Source organism: Ursus maritimus, unplaced genomic scaffold (assembly GCF_017311325.1).
Source record: "Ursus maritimus isolate PB19 unplaced genomic scaffold, ASM1731132v1 scaffold_22, whole genome shotgun sequence".
In the NCBI taxonomy this organism is placed as follows: domain Eukaryota; kingdom Metazoa; phylum Chordata; class Mammalia; order Carnivora; family Ursidae; genus Ursus; species Ursus maritimus.
The window spans coordinates 37,506,661-37,524,000 of NW_024424675.1; the positions used below are offsets into that span (position 1 = coordinate 37,506,661).

The 17,340-nt window shown below is 40.9% G+C and overlaps 2 protein-coding genes across 3 annotated transcripts in view; both read right to left on the reverse strand.

The window, feature by feature from the left end:
* Nucleotides 1–8,218, reverse strand: part of LOC103669664 (activity dependent neuroprotector homeobox) — a 29,940-nt gene extending 21,722 nt beyond the window's left edge. The window contains exon 1 of the mRNA XM_008698005.2: nucleotides 6,571–8,218. The gene's annotated coding sequence lies outside the window, so the exon portion shown is untranslated. The remainder of the gene's footprint in view (nucleotides 1–6,570) is intronic.
* Nucleotides 8,219–10,818: 2,600 nt separating this feature from the next.
* The window catches only part of DPM1 (dolichyl-phosphate mannosyltransferase subunit 1, catalytic), a 19,725-nt gene continuing 13,203 nt past the window's right edge, over nucleotides 10,819–17,340 (reverse strand). For both annotated transcript variants that reach the window (XM_008698003.2, XM_008698004.2), the window contains 3 exons: nucleotides 15,494–15,562; nucleotides 13,862–13,976; nucleotides 10,819–12,750 (listed from right to left, as the gene is read on the reverse strand). In XM_008698003.2, the coding sequence (XP_008696225.1) occupies nucleotides 12,646–12,750; nucleotides 13,862–13,976; nucleotides 15,494–15,562 (289 nt within the window). In that variant the 3' untranslated portion in view covers nucleotides 10,819–12,645. The remainder of the gene's footprint in view (nucleotides 12,751–13,861; nucleotides 13,977–15,493; nucleotides 15,563–17,340) is intronic.

Here is a 17,340-nt window from a genome sequence, read left to right on the forward strand (position 1 = left end):
ACCGCAAGGAGTTCTAGGAGCTATGTATAGAGTCCAGAGTGGCTGCTATGCCAAGCTTCTGAGTAATAATGAATGACAGGAGTGGAAAGCAGGTTGGGGATAGGACAGAAGCCTTGAGTGTGAAGCCAGAGTCCGCGGCTGTGTCTGGGAGGCACTGACGAGGTGCTGCGGACACTGAAGGAGGAAAGGATACAAATCTAACGGCACTTGAAGAGAATTAATCCGGCCCGAGTGGCAGGTCCCATTACAAAAGGCCTAGAGGAAGTCCATGCAGAGTGGAGTACCAGACCGACGCACCTGTCAGAATCACCAGAGGGAGTTTACACCCATCTCAGACCTACACAATCTGAAAGGTCTGCAAGATCACCGGAGCCTTAGGTCTAAGATAATAAGATACTGAAGTGATGGCAAAAGGAAGATGAAGTTCAAGGGTGAAGCCTATAGCCTGCATCAACATTTGTGTTTTCCAGTAAAGCTATATTGTTTTCATGAATAAAAATTTAGCTGACCTATCAGGCACATGTAAAATTTTTACCTTACAACTTCAAATTTCTGTTAACAAGTAGGGTGACACAACACAGTAAAAGCTTTCCTCTGCTCAAAAGAAAGTACGATGTAGTGATTAAGAACACAGCTCCAGAGCTGGGCAGATCTGTGTCCTTACTTAATCCTTACTCTGCCACTTACTAGCTCTGTGAACCTAAAAATGTTACTCAACCTCTGGATGTCTCTTTCCTTATGGTATATGCAGAAGGACACTATTCCATTGTTCAAATGCCAGAAAGATTAAATGAGATGCTGCCAGTTAACACTTAAAGCAATTTCATCATTATTATCTTAAACCAGATCAGATACTAGAATATTAAGTCACTTTGAAAATTATGAGCTCACACTATGGTATAATTTTTTAAAAAATATGGACTATTAATCCTGAGAATCAGATGTGGTTGCCATGTATCTGTTCCTAGACACATTATAATGTGCATTCACACACACAATAGTGTTTTCACATAATACAACTGTGAGTTGGCATATTAACTTTATAAACTCTGTGGAACTTAAAATGCTTACGCAACAGAGTATCTCCAAGTACCCACAATAGACCTAGGTGACTTACAGTCACATAGAAACATAAAGGTATGATCTAGATTTTGCATATTCGTTAAAAAAAATATGTGGGTCACTTCTCTTTTAAGAAGACTTTCAGACTAAAAGACTAGTGCTTACAACCGGAAACTATTATTTTGCTGTTTATCCTGTTACTTGGGAGTATTTAGATTTTAGATGAGAATCCTAGCTGTGACCACCAGAATTTATAGAACACTAATGGAACCAATGGCTTTCAGGGTGTTTTGAGAATGTGCTGGGACTATGACAGAATACATGCATGGAGGGGAAGACGACACTGGAGGGACAAAGTGAAAGCTGAGCAACTAAAGGTGTGCTCCCTAACCCTTTATTGATTTTACATACTGAAGTTCTCAAAGAATTTTATTTGAAAGAAAGTTGACTCGCAGCTTGCAAAAAAAAAAAAAAAAAAAAAAAAAAAAGAAAGGAAAAAAAAGGATTGAAAATATCTCTAACACCTTAATCTAGCTTTAGAGAGTATGAGATGGGGAGCATTTTCCAATTTACTCCATTTTAAACAGGCATTCCAGCAAGGCAGGGACACACCAGGGGAATGACCGCAACACTTCACTGCCTATGTAAGAACTCCATAGCTGAGCACTGTTGCTATCAATACAGGTGGACAACCAGTCTTAAGAGAAATGTGAAAAAGGGAAATCAATTCACAAGTGGGCCTAAGAAGACGTCCAGACATGTCCATTTATAATCATTCCAGTAGCACGTCACTGGTCTGGTCATCTAAATGGTGTAAGACACGAAGTAGGTTATTTTTAATTCCTTAATGAGAACATTTCCATGCTCTATCAAAACTACTCAGAAATAATTTTCTCAGAGTAAGGGGGTACTTACTCCTCATTCATGAATAACAGAATAATTTATCTGAATCACCTCAAGTTTTTCTGAGAGATCTCCTAGGAGTCAAGGCCTAATAGGCAAAGCTTTCTTTGTAGCAGAAGCATTATTCGCGTAGCAGGCTTTGCCACTTGGTGGCTTGAGTCTTACAATTTCTGCAGAGAAGTTTTTCTGGGTGTTGTTTTTAAGCCTACCTGATTCTGGACCAGGACTTTGTGAGCCGACTGCATAGGACACTGCCAGTTCCAGTTCACCCCTTTCACAAGAGCAAGAATTCTGTTGACTTAGGTCTACAACCCCCAATTTAAAATTTTAATGAATTCTTCCGTATTTCCGCTAGATAGAAGTTTCTTCAGATATTCCAGATTTCAAAACCACTCATACAGGTTCTCAATTGTTGCCAGTTCCCACCAGAAAAATGTACATGTTTCAATGGAAGCACAGGCTTCCACAAACTCTTGAACGGAGCCCAGAGGGTTCAGAAAAAGGAAAGGCAGAAGGGCAAAAGCCAGCAATTATCTGTCTAAGCAAAAGTAACTGTTCAGAGGAAAGAAAGAACAAGACTGCCCTAAACCCAAACACTGGGAAAAGCAAGAGGACCATAAACTTTCTTTTTAGATCCTTGTACAGGCAACTTCAAACCAGACACATGCTGCTTCAACTAACTACCCCTAGCACAATTTTTGCCGGTACTCTCTTGCTGGGGGTGTGGCCAGCCTCTCTGTCAAGCCCATTTAGGATCCTTGGGTATTCAGGGACACACAAGCACGAAAGAGCACTACCCAGTTATGAAGAATTCATGTGAGCCCTCATGAGCCAAAGAGCACATGGGAACCCTACAAAAGCCTGTGTTCAAGCGCAGGCCTGACGCAGTGCCTTGATTTCCCCATTTGTGAAACAAGGACAATCTTAGGAGAATTGAGAACAGTTTATAAAATGCTTGGCAAATAAAATGGGCATGCCATTAATATTACTCTAAAGGCCAGCAAAGAGGTTTTTACATTCACAACTCACCCTTCCTAAAGGCATCAACCAAGTCATATGAGATGTGACACATAAACAGAAACAACCACAGCTGAGTGACTCAATTATAAATCTATACCCTTACTGGAGAGGCAGTTAGGATGTGCAGGGATTTATTTTTAATTCTAAGGGATGGTCAAACAATGCATGAACCTCCTACAGATTATGTGCATGTTTCTGAGTTAAACCTTAAATCTTCAACTATTATGCATGTTCAGGGCAGTCTTCCTTAGTAAAACTACCAAAAGCATTTACGCTTTCCTGCTAATTTCCACACCTTTATTTCTGGAACACTGCTGCAATTCTGGAGATTTCATTATTTCTCAAGCTTAGTCTTAGAACTAAGCTAAGGATCAATAAAAGCAAGGAAGCTTAAGAGTGCATTTCAAAGAACTACAGGCAGAGGACAAGTGAATGCATACATGGAGATGAGAGAAGCCAGAACTGAAATAGTGAAAAGAAGTTTGCGTTTTACACTGATTAGAAAATGTGTGCCCTCAATCAAAACGGCTCCTGTATATAGTTGGCTCACATTTTATCTGTGACTTCCTAATATAGACAACCATATCACATTATAATCAAGTTGATATATATATCCCAATCTGAGAAGCCTGATAATGTGTGAGGAGAGCCTTCTTCCGCTGAACAGAATATGGATCCTCATTTAAGATGACTCCTTAACTGCCAGATATCAAAGATAGGTCACAACCAAAACACAGGTTTAAGGAGTACTAAGACACAGAAAGACAGCACGATCATCCTTCCCCTTACTTTGTAATTAATAGATCAGGCAAACAATATAAAAATCATGAAGTCATGATGGAACCATGGCCACTCATGCTGGGCGAAACAAGGATGGCTTCTTTTATCAAGTATCTCGACGATAAAGGCAGAAAGTGCCAATAAGGAAACAAGAAACAGCTTCTACGTTCAAAGTATCAATTCAGTTAGTGTGGGGCTTTGGTTCTCACCAGTTTAAAATGCCAAGTTTCCAAACTAACAACAAAAAATGTATAACTGACAGTGATGCACATCAGCAAAATATGGCATTTGTTCCAGATTTAACGCCACAAGCTCTTACAAAACTAGGGGAAGTTTGCATGATGCTAATAACAGGTCAAGCTCTATGAATCTGACTATAATTAAATTATTTACTTAGGGGAGCAACATTTTACTTAATGTTCATGCCTTTTAGGCAAATAAATGAAAGTTAAACTCCCATGGAAAATATTTTATCTTCTGGAAGACATAATAGATGTTAAAGTGAAAGCCCTTTTGGAAGTTCAGGATGAACATGTAAATTATTACACAATAGCACTGGGCATCTTGGTGTAATGACAAATCAGCTTCTAATCTTACAAAAATTTCCATTTTTTGGCTATTTTCACATCATTTTGTAAGTTATCTAAGATTTTAACAGGTTATTTTAAAAAACTACAATGTCTAATTCCGACATTTTTTTCTGTAAACGTAGTGTTTCCCAACCACATCTCTGATGCTCAGACTTTGTATTTAATGACAGTTATTTCCAACTCTAAAAAAGTGAGTTGTATTTTATATGTATATATGTACACACCAATTGACAGAGTCAACCTGCCAAGGTCTATTACAACTTATTCAATTTTGTTATTTATATATAGTTCCCAAAAGACAAAAATACTACTGAAATTCTTCTTTTCTCTCTCTCTACCCAAGTATTGATCCCTACTTGCTCCTTTGTAACTGATCAGCTCTATCTTCTTCATTACATAATTTCCACAATTAAACATGTAGCCAGCATGTGTACATCACCTTAAATGCATCAACCAACAGATTTCGGAATACTTAAATTTTCAAAATACTAGAGAAATTATGTTTAGTAGGTATTTTTCAAATTTTGTGAACAGTTACAAGAAAAGCAACAATTTAACATATACTGTACCTTATTTAATTATGCTTTTAGTAATCAAATCAAAATAATAAACTTGTTCATATATGTTATAACAAAAAACAAAAGTCATTTTTACTTGGTAAAAGCCTATTTAAGCTGATTATCTGGTAGCAACTACATGCTCATGAAAAGGCCTATTCTGATCAGAGAATCTTTAAGGTTTTTAAAAGCAACTCTTGAGATTGGGTCATCAAAATAACAATAATTGAGAACTTACTTGACACTTAATCTGTTCAACATGGTGACGTTTTATTTTTAATATAAATAGTATTAGAACTTTTCCTGCACTCTGGTTTAAGGAAAAAAAAGAGAAATTTAAGCAAAACAAATTCACAGTGGGTATGTTTACAACCAATGACTTCCAGGACAGGCAGGGCCAGAGGTCTTTAGAGATTCAAAGCCCAATCTCCTGTATTTTCTATCCAGAGATAATAAGAACCAAAATCTAAGATTTAGTTAGCTCAATGTATAGCAGCCTCTGATAAGGTAATTTTAGGAAATTTTCAACAATGGCCAAGATAAAGAAGGAATTTCTACTTAAAGTTCAATTAAACAGAATACCCAGCCCCACCCTCTGGTTAGTTGAGGCTTTTTACGTACTTTTAACGAACCCTCACAGTTTACCTAAATTTCAGCTTTCAAGCCCAATTGCTTCACCTTTTATTTATTTATTTTGATGCCAAAACCAGGAAACCTTGGAACTGCAGAATACATGCTTTCTAAGAGCTCATAGCAAGTTTTCCTGTAGGGGGAAAATGGCTATTAACCACTAAGGGTATCAGTTAACACTGTATCTTATGTATAATTTGCCAAATCAAACAAAAGCACCTTCACAAACTTCACCTCAAACATACCCTCAATAGAAGTTGCTTTCAAATTACTCATTTAAAAACTCATATAACTATATATCAAAGACCAAGTACAGGTCAAAATTGTACCTGTTTAACATATACTAAGCAGTATTTAAAAATTATAAATATTACCAATTAGATTTAAAATCTGATTCTTATGGTTACTAAAAAATTGCAAAACCAATATAGTTAAGTCTCCAGCAGAATACCTGAACCAAGCTGCCTCCTTTTCACTCACCAAAATGTTACTTGGTAGCAAATGTTCCATGAAAATTCTCCCTTAAGCACCAACTGGTTAACTATGTATCAAAGAATACACCCATTCATTTCCCCATAAATTTACCTTGGTGTATCTATATAAAATACTTGCAACAAAGTCTTAAAAGTACCCTATCAACAACCACTGTCAATAACTGGTAGCAAGTACATGTTCATGGAAAGGCCTGTTCTGATCAGAGAATCTGTAAGGTTTTTATAGAAGCTTAGCAACTCTTGAGATTGGGTCATCAAGATAACAATAATTGAGAACTTAACATACTTTATACACAAGAGTGCAGAATGCAAATGATTTAAAACAGTATTAGCAACTTAAAAATTTTCTCTTAAACAAGACATAAGTCATTTCTCTGTTCAGAACCCACGACTGCAATCAGCTCTAACCGGTTCCTTGAGGAATGTGGCTAGGCTGAAATTTTGGAAGTGTTGGCTTTGGTGGTGACCAAGGAGGAAGAAGTCTCTGGCTTCCCTGTTGCTGCAGTTCCCACCCTCCAAAATGAATATACCCACCGGTGTGAATTGACAATGTGGTCCAAAGAGCAAGGCAGGAACGGAGTCCAGATCCTCAAAATGGTAGTACAGGGCATAACCACTAGGCCACCTATCAGTTCAGTACAAAAAGTACAACCCTGTGCATCATGGTGCAAAAGCTGGGGCCTAGGTTTCGCATTGTGCATCTCACACCTATGGAAATAACAAGAGGAGTAAAATCTATAGAAATCAACACACCCTAAGAAGGTGGGTGCTCACAGAAGACCGGTGTCAACACTTTTGCAAAGGTGGTTGGCTACTGAGATAATGAATGGCAATTACAAGTCCAAAGTTGGAAGGCAACAAAATTTTACAATAAACTCTGTTGAGCTTGACAATGAAGAACTCAACATGGATTTGATGTTTACCAACAAGGCTTTGCAAATCATGACACCCATCTACATGCTTATGAAAATTACTAACCCACTAAAACCTAACATCCTTCAAGAATGATTTTTAACTCTAAGAGTTGGAAAGATTTGGGTCATGAAGAAAGGAGGTAAGCAGCAATACCCCCAAACCCATTACTCTCAGGTTTTAAACTTTCCCCTTTACCATCTGACCTTGGAAAGACATGGTGACACATTAAAAGCTTAAGGTGGAAGAATTCCAGAATTCCAGAGAATAGGAAATCTGTGTACCAATGATGTGCCAAGAACAAATGTGGATTGTCTGAGGGTCAACAGTTTTGAAAAAGTAAAGAGAGAGAACTTCTAAAATGCAGGGTGGATTCTTTAAAAGAAATAAAATCACCGCTCTTGACTCACTTAATCCTTCGCCATGTTGCTGTCAGCTCACCAACTAAGAGTGCGAGAGTGTGTCTTGCTGGGTCCATTTTCCCATGGTCTGTAGAAGGCGCTGTGAAGCACATCCTGTTCTAGCTCTGGGGCCCTTCCCCCCTCTGCAGCCTTACCCAGTGCAGGGAATGCGCCCCCTACTGACTCCAACACTCATCGCCTTTAGCCGACTTGGCTGCGGTGCATTTTGGGTGGGGGCTGGTATTTTCTTGATGGCCATAAACCAGAAGCAACAATGCAGATTTATAAAGAAACTGTATCAAGCTCCCCAGGAGTTTCCCCCCCTCCCCCATTTTGAAGGTTCAAGACACTGGCACGAGAAGCATCAGGGATAGGAATTAGGTGTGTGTGGGGATGGACAGCATTAAAATGGCAAACACAGGAAACAGTTTGGTTCTTTTTCCCTCCCAAGCCTTTGTCTGAGAAATGGGGTTATAGCAAGAACTGCCCAGAGGAACTGGTGAATGCAAGAACATCAAGAAGACTTAGTGTGGGTACATGTGTGGCTAAAAAGGATATTAGACCTCAGCGCCTGATCTTGGGCAGAAGAGGAAGAGAAGCAATCGCGCCTTTTCCAGCAGACAGGCATCCAGGTTGGGGGGGAGGGGAGGGCAGGCAGGCAGCCCAGAGGAAAGAGAGGTGAATAAAAGGGTGCTCAAAGAACTCCTCCCCATTCATTGCATTAAAAAAAAAATCTTTTCGCAGCTTTCTGGATTTCCATTTTTTACCATCTTAGTGCAAAGTTGGGGCTCAAAATGTTCGAAAGAGGTCGTGCTGACCAGGAAGCTGCGACTGAGAAAAGGGGTGGTGGTGGACTCCGTGGTTAGGATAGGAGGGGAGCTGGCATGTTGGGGAGGAAGGCTTGCACAGCGAAGGCAAAGACTTTCCACTCCGTGCCATGCATGCTCCCCGCCCCCCAATCTGTCCCCCCCCTCCCCCAGCTAAGGGTGGGCAGACCTGGCAGAAGGCTCGTCCCAGGCACTGGGGGTGTGCGTGGGGGGCTCGTTTCGGGGGGGGGAGCGGGAGGAAGGGATTAGTTCCAGAGATGGGAGCAGCTCGGTTCTTGCTGGGGGCGGGGTGGAGGGAGATGCCATCAGCGGCACAAGCTCCGGGGGCCAGGCTGGCTGCTGGCCTCGGCGGGCTCACGGGGCGGGGAAGGGGGGTCGGGCTGCAGGAGGAGGCGCCTGGACCCCGGAGCAAGAGCCCGGGTAGCGGTCCGCGCCGGGGCGGGCGCTCCGTCAGCACCGGAGTATGCAAAGGAGCGTGTGTGGCTGGAGGGTTGGCAGTCGGAACAACAATGCGCCCGCGGGGTAGGCTCGGCGGGAGCCGGGCCGCGCCGCGGGGTGGGCGCGCGGCGGCCGCCGAGGCTTACCTTGACTCGGCCTCGAGGCGCGCGCGGGGCCGGCGTGCTCGGGGGCCGGGCGGCGGCGGCGGCGGCGCGGGCGGATGGCGCGGCACGGCGGTGGCGGCGGCGAGGGCGCGCCCGAGGCCTCGTCGCGCTCTGGCTCGGCGGGCTCCGGCTCGCGCCGCGGCCGCGGCTGCTGCCGGGGGGCGCGGCGGGCGCAGCAGAGCGGCGGGCGGCGGCGGCGGCGCGAGCGGCTCCCTCCAGTCCCCGCGCGGGCGGCGGCGGCAGCGTCGTCGAGCGGTGCAGACAAAGGAGGGGCGGAGGGAGGAGACGGAGGGTGTGGGAGAGGCGGCTTCACCGGCGCGGGCAGGCGGGCGGCGGCGGCCGCGCTCCTCTCGCTCCTCAGCAGCGGGGACCGAGAGAGGGAGCTGTGTCTGAGGAGACGCCAAAATCCCCCTTAGCGCTGCCCGCGGGAGGGGGAGGGGGCACAAGATGGCGGCGGCCGGGGGGGCGGGAGTTCAGCTCATGGATCCCGGCGGGCGACGGAGGGGAGACCGGGCCGGCGGAGGCGGCGGCGGCAACGGGCGGGGGAGGGGGCTGATCCCGCGTCTCCCCTCAGCAGACAATACAAGCGCCTCGGAGCGAGTCCCCGAACCTGCCCTAACCAAAATGGCGGCCGAGAAAGAGCGGAAGTGACGTAAATACCTCATTAGCATAAGAGGACTCATTGTCCAGCTAAGTAGGGGGGGTAGTGGGGGACAGTACCCCTTCCCCCCATGTCCCCCAGGGACAACTCTCTCACTCCCACCTGTGCTTGCACCTAACTTTTTTGGAGGGAGGGTGGCACTAGCACCCCCACCTAAGGGAAATTATATAATCCCCACTGAGGGGGAGCTCTCGCGAGAACCAAGAGGATTTGCCATTGACCCACTAGGAGGCGCCGCGGATAATGGCCGCAGTGCGCTTCCAGGGCTCGTGTGCACGGCGGGCGCCTTCCTCTGGCCGCAGCGCCGGCGGCGGAGGCACCAGCAGCGGGCCGCAGCACGCCCTGCACTCAGTCAGGTGGCCGTGCTGGGGATCCCTGCGCGGACCCAGCTGGGCCTGGACTACATCTGGCGGGAGGGGGCGTGCGGGCAGCCCAGCGGCTCCACGTGCTGGGAGGCCTGGGCTCTTACGGACTGGGCAGCTGCGGGAAGGGCAGGGACACCTGGCTGGTCCTGCGCGATGCCTCCTGCCTTATATGAGGTGTGAGGGCCTCGTGCTTCACACACCAACTGGAGCCACAAGCCCGTGGAGCCCTGGTTCCTTCCTGGTGGGGTGGGTTACTTAGTGGACAGGGGCTGACATTCTTCCAAGTCGGTGATGGGCTCTTCTCTTTGGCCTGAAGAAAACAAATGGGAACCCTAGCGTTTGGGGGGCCACCGGACTGGTGAAGCTCAAAGATGAGAAATGAAGTTGCTGATGGGCCTCCACAAGATGCTCAAAAACTACACTTCAACTGTAGGGGACACTCTTGGTGTCACCACAATCTGGATAGCACAAGATAGCACATGGACAGTTTGTGCAAATTTAGGTCAATCCCAACCAACACATTATCTCAACTTTTAACCCACCTTTTGGAGAACAGTGCATCTGAGATTATATCACTGGCTAAACATACTTAAGAGTAATTAAAATTAACATCATCATGAAGGATTAACCAAGCCTGTTTTCTTAAGGTGTGCTCTGTAAACAGACTGATCTTTGGCTATTTCTCCAAATTTCAAGTTAAAACAGTTTCAAACCATACATAACACCCTAAAAGATTCTGACTTAATTGAAAATAGTACTAATTGTGCTTACATACAGCTCAGTGTCTAAGACTTTGGTTAGCAGGTTTAAACAAGCCATTTCATCCAACACAGAATTTCATTAATTTCTGAAATCATGACAAAATATATCTTTAAAAGCCAAATCAGTATTTTAAGGGGAAACCAGAGCTGGAAAAGATAAAAAAAAGGGGGGGGTGGTGCCAAAAGATTTGATTTAGAGAAACAAAAATGAAGAATCTAATTACATGTTACAGAAGACTGGCAAAAGCTACTATGAAATAAGCAAAATAATTTTATCACAAGTTTAGTTTTCCTTAGATATACTTAGATTTCATACAGTGATAATACAAATAAATACAATGGGAAAACATCTGGATTTCATCCTTGGCCTAATTTACAAAGTAAAAAGATGCTAAGTTCACATGTAGATGTTTAAAAAGATTTTAGTGCTTAAGATAATCAGATTTACCACAAAAATGCATCTAAATGGTCCAGTTTCTTTTCTAAATAACTTCTACATGATCAAAGTCTTCACTGCTCAAACACCTTCTTTACTATCAATTCCAGTAGTGACAGTGTTGTGACTATGGGATTAAGAACCAAAAAGATTAAAACGGTGAAAGATAGCTATCTACTCTAGTGAGGTCTGAAAGGCAATACTTTATAGTGAGTTCTCTGAGGTGTAGGTAATCTCTGCTCCACATACTTGACAATAAAAACTTTGGGTTTAGATGAAGAAGAAAATCTAAACAACAACAACAAAAGAGTATTATATTTCTATTACATTAGGTAATTCTACATCAAACAGTGATGAATTTTCTAATTATTAATGATAAAAGAAGTCATTTCCCCCAGGAAGGTGGGTCCCTTGTGTGCTGGCTGGCTACACAGCTTTGTGTAAAAGGGAAATAGAAGAGTAGAGGCCCTTATCGGAATGTGTCCTATGGATTCAACTATGGCAACAGGTAATGTTCAAAATGGCACCAAAGGTTTTATAGTCTGGTATTATTAATTTCTGGTACGATTTGTTAGAAATGCAATGGAAAAATCAGATTTTAAATTTCTTTAGCAGCCAAATTAAGCCAGGAAAATGTAATTAGGAATACTGTTGAATAAATATGCTTACTAAATAACTTAGAATGTCTCTTACTTGCTAAGGACGGTCAACTTGATCTTAAGCTTATTTGCTCAAAGTATGCCTTCCCCCAAATTTAAAAGATACTGGTTCCATAAGCTATGCCATAGTTAGAAATTTATCTTTTTTTTTTTTTTTTAAACACTTAGGTTAGAAAAGTAAACAGAACATTTGTGGTGGCTTTAATGAACAACTTAATGTGCATTTTAACTGGCAGAACACTTACAGCTTAGTAAGATGTTTAAAAATTACTACAGCAGCTAAAGTCTTTAAGTCATCAAAATACTGATGACTTAATGTCATCAGTATTTTTTCTTACTCATAGAAGTTACTGCTTGAGATAGAAAAAAAAAGTAGCTGTGCAATCAACGGATGTCAAGTTTCCAATTCACAGTATGTCTTTTAAATAGACTTGCTTTGACAGATGATATGCTTCATCAATTCAAGAGCTACAAACAGCCCAACTCTAAATTTGTGACCCAAACATATTATTTTATCTAGTCTAAGAAATTTGAGATACATTTTTAAAGAAGGGGCAAAAGTGTCTACTTATTCATTCATACAGAAACAGCCATACACATTTCATGAATATAATTAACATTTTTCTTACTTCTGACATCTACTACAAAGAGCTATGAATCCAGTTTTTTATATACTTCAAAATCTTCCCCGTGTAAGAAATTCTGCACTCACATACTCTAATGAAAGCAGCAATATTTTCTGAAAAAAAACCCACATACATTTATTTACAAGTCTTAATACAGCAAAATCAAATGAAAATTGAGAACACTTAATTTTTCTAATTTAATTTGACATATGAAATGGAGTTTCCTCAGAAAAAATTTGTATGAAATTTACCTTACCTTATGATTTATGCTCTAAGAGTACATTTTATAAAAATCAGCAACCAGGCTTCTTTTATGTTTAAATGAAATCAACATGGTAAGTGTAATGAATAACTTTCTTTTATGTAGTAGCAAAGAGAGTCAATAATCCTTTCAAGAAAGAGACTATTTCATTTCCTCCCAACTTGGATTCACCATAAACACGATCCACAAATGATATTGGAACCTGGTTAAAAAAAATATACGTTAAGTCAGTCTTCAAAAATATTAGAAAGGAAGCATAGCAGGCATACAACAATACAGTACAAACAAGATTTGTCTTATATAGCCTTCAAGTAAGTTCAGAAGTTATGTGATTCTTATAGCAACTGTACCTCCAAATCTTTAAAATTAAACACTTCATTACCTAAAAACAGGTCACATGAACCAAATCTACAACCATTTGAAAAGCAATGATCCTGAATATTAAGCTGTTGACCAAAGTTTCAACCTGTATTTCAAGAAAAAAATTATACTCCAAAGTAAAATGGCCTTTCACTGAATTTTTTCAGTAGTCCATTAAATGTATCTGTTACTATGTTTTAGTGTTAACAATCTTGACACTTCCACAGGAGACATGACATTCTAGTTATTTTCTTGCTAGGAGGAAGAACATTAGTGTTAAAGCAGGAGAGCCTTTCGGAAGAGCTCAATAGCTAGCTGTAAATATTAGTGAGCACCTCCCACCCCCATAATTCCTGTCCTCTTCATTTTCGCATAGAAAATGGCAAACTAATTCATCATTACAGTGGCTCTTGCCTATGGCAAGAGGAAAGGGAGCAAACACATTCATCCCACAGTGCTCAGTGGTCAGAAGAAAGGGCAAGATGCACAAGGTACCAGTAACTTTTAATTCTTTAAAAGGTAAAGCTGCTTTCTATTAATGTTTTATTTTTTTCTTTTAAAGATTTTATTTATTTATTTGACAGAGAGAGGGACAGCCAGCGAGAGAGGGAACACAAGCAGGGGGAGTGGGAGAGGAAGAAGCAGGCTCCCAGTGGAGGAGCCCGATGTGGGGCTCGATCCCAGAACGCTGGGATCACGCCCTGAGCCAAAGGCACACGCTTAACAACTGAGCCACCCAGGCGCCCCTCTATTAATGTTTTAAATCCTGGTAGGTCAAATGTAGTTAATTTCAAAGTGATTTTTCACACTTTAGTGTGTGGACATTCTAAACAACTAGAAGACTCCCACATTTATTTAGTAGTTGTGCAAGTTAAACTTTTTATTATAAAAAGTGTCAATCTTCTGTTTCTTTATGAGGAATATAACATTCCACTTACTATCAGTTTGCCTACCTCGCCAATAGTATAATTCAACTGTCTTGCCCGAACAATCATCTCCATCTGGAAGACATAGCCTTTAGAAACACATTTTTCTATCAATTTCTGTAGAACTTCTTTTCGGTATAACCTGTGAGAAATTAAAATACATATGAACACCTAGGTAAATATACTTGCCTACATGTATCCTGACTTTTTCAAAGTTCACTGGTATTTATAAAACCTAAAATTTTCATTAGCCATTTGCATGCAGAAAAACTGTCACAGCTTATGATTATGGTACATTTGTCCTGAACCAGAATGGTCATGAAATACTTGGTAAATAATTTAGAATAATTTTGAAAATGAATTCTTAGTATCTTTTAGGCAATTATTTTCCTACCATACTACAAGAAATTATAAAAATAGAGTAAAGTGAATCATTTAAAGTAAAACCACCCACTGTTTTAAGTTTTTAAATTTTCTTAAAATTTATTTTTAAAGTTGAATTGAAGAGAAACCGTTCTAAATATTGCAACAATAGATTTGATAGATGATGATTAATCAACAATATAAAGTAGATGGCAAGGGCAAACCCAGTAATTAACAGGTGTTTCCTCATAAATGTCTAAGCAGTTTCTATTTCCCAAGATGTACTAAATAAATTCCCTGAGATAAACGAAGTCCCTTTAGGGGACTTAACAGAGAGCTCCCGAAGAAAGTGACTGGGGTCACCCGCAAGACTTCCCAGCTCCTCTCTCTTACTTTGTAAATCTGATGTGTTCTGTGTTTGGCCTGCAGCCCATCTATGTAGTTGGGCTGCACATGTGCCCATTACAGGTGTCTGTGATCTCAACTGGTGATAGGATTGCCTCAATCCTGCAATGGCTAGATTCCTGTCTTAACCTTGTGTGTCAATTCTAACAAAGGACCAAAGAATTAACATTATGTAGTGTAAAAAAAACAAATACCAAGTAATATAAATTATCAACTAATGCATGAGGTTTGGACCTTAAAGTAGATGAACAGGCATCTTATAGTTTCAGAGATTAAAAAAAAAAAAAATTGTGGCAGTCTTTAGTCATTTGGCATGGTCATACAAAACAGTTCATCTTCTATAGCAAGTCTAAAATTAAAAACACCCCCACCAAAATAAACAAAAATTACCCTTCCCCCAACCTGGAAGGAGGCTTTGTTTCAATTAAACAAGAATTTTTATTTTTTAATTAAAAACATACAGAGAGCAAGGTAAATGAAAACACCCTAAACTATTTTAAGCTTTTCTGTGCTATAAATATTCATATGAATTGCAGAAAATTGCTGGAAAAGGTGCTGTTTCTTAGAGCCTATCACCAGTGATAGCAACGTTCTGAATAAGAAGTGAGTAGCCACCTTGGCCCTGAGCCCCCACTAGGGGCTGAGCACCAGTGTGAATGTTAACAAGCACGCTAACCTAAGTCCTACCTTTGATGCTCTTTAGAAAGTACATTTTTCCTTAAGACACTCAAGCCTCATTAACAACTTCTAAGGAACTTCAGTCTGCCTTTGTGTGTTCCAGAACAAAAATGAGGTAGAAATGAAAAGCATTTCTTAAAAATAAGCCACTGTACACCAAGAAATTTAGGCAAGAAGTTGTAAATAATAGAAAATAGACAGTTTTTACTGTACCTGAAACTTCCTGTTAAATCAGATGCTCCTGGTCTGAGCAAAATCTGAGTTATAAAATTGGCCCCGCGGCTGTTAAATAAAACAATCAGATTTTCTTTATATAATACATTTTCTAAACAAGAGAAACAATCCAATATCAGAGTGCTAAAACTGTTACACTAATTTCATAAATGCAACACTATTTCACAAAAATGTCAATTCTACAGAAATTTTAGTCAGTAAAAGATCTGATATTCTTAATCTTGGGGAAATGGGGACTTTTATTCTTGGAATGGGACATTTAGAGGGGACCTATAAAACAATCACTCTTCTAAGCTTTAGGTAAGAAAGATAACGGATTTTTAATTCAACTTGCATATTTGTCAACAGCCCTCACTGAGAATTATGAACATCTCTCAGACAGCAAAAGGCATCAGGCATTTGGAGTTTCCTTTTCAGATTCTAATAAGCACAAGGGATCATGGGTTTCAACTGGGCAACAGGTCAGTCTGCATAAAAATGGCACTTTTTTAAAAAGAAGGTATGCAAGTGAGCAAGGGTTTTGGTTTTGGTAATCTCTGGAAATTGAACAAAGATTCATTCTGAAACTGTTTCAGTCTACTTGGGCCGCTACAATGAAATACCACAGACCATGTGGCTTCAATGACAGATATTTATTTCTCCCAGTTCTGAAGGCTGGGAAGTCCAAGATCAAGGTGCAACAGAATTGGTTCCTGGTGAGAACCCTCTTCTTGGCTTACAGAGGGCTGCCTTCCTGCTGTGTGCTCTCACAGGGGAGGAGGGCAACAGAAGTCAAGCTCTCCGGTCTCTTCTGGAAAGGGCAATAATCCTACCATGAGTGCCCCATGGTCACTAAACTTAATTACCTCCCAAAAGGCCCCACCTCCAAATACCAACACTTTGAGGGTAAGGTATTTTAACACATACATTTTAGCAGAGACATCCAGTCCATAACAATGACAGGGTATGTGCTTCAAACACAACTAAGTATCAATTTCAAGCTATTACTAATAGCTATTATTAACATTTCAAAAAGATCTGAAGTGCCCTTGGAAAAAATGACTTTTGTATTGCAGCTATTTTAGTGAGCTCCTATTCAGAAAAAAAGTTTTCTGGGGCAGACTGGAAGGAACAGTTTCTCTCCAAAGCCAAGGTAACTACCAAGGCCCTCCCTAGGAAAGATTATTTTTATACAAATAATATGGTTAGGGATATAGCTGGGATAATGGCTAACAAAAATATTTTCCCTTTCAAATTGCTTCCAATAACAAAATAATTCTAGGACATAGTTTATCCCTCAAAATGGGTTTAATCAAAGGAAAATGAGCATATATGTATATATGTGCAGTATACGTATATATTTGTACCTCTAGCCAAGTGAATATTTCTAAATTGGGGATTTTTAAATTAAAATGCAGCAAGGGTCATATGGGCTTGGATTAAAATTCTAGTTCATTCAAATGAGTCCATGGGCAAATGATTACATAATTTTTCTCAGGAGTATATACTCTTAAGTCAGTGCAGTCATTAACAACTAATGACAAACACAACTAACACAACTTAATGATCCAACTAAAAGTTGTAAAAGGTCTCTGACTGGGACTTCCTAATTTTAAATAAGAGCCCTGATGACAAATTCAGAGGGCCTGAGAGATCACTCACTTGTTCTCAACACTGGCTGCACAAATGAATCATCTGGAGAGCCTGTGAAAAATACTGATGGTTTTGCCCCATCCCTGGAGATCTGTTCACATGGTCTACGGTGCGTGTGTGCGCACACAAAAAAGGGAAAACGATAGGGAACAGTAGTGTATGATTTTCTCTCTATATGATTCCAATATTCAGCA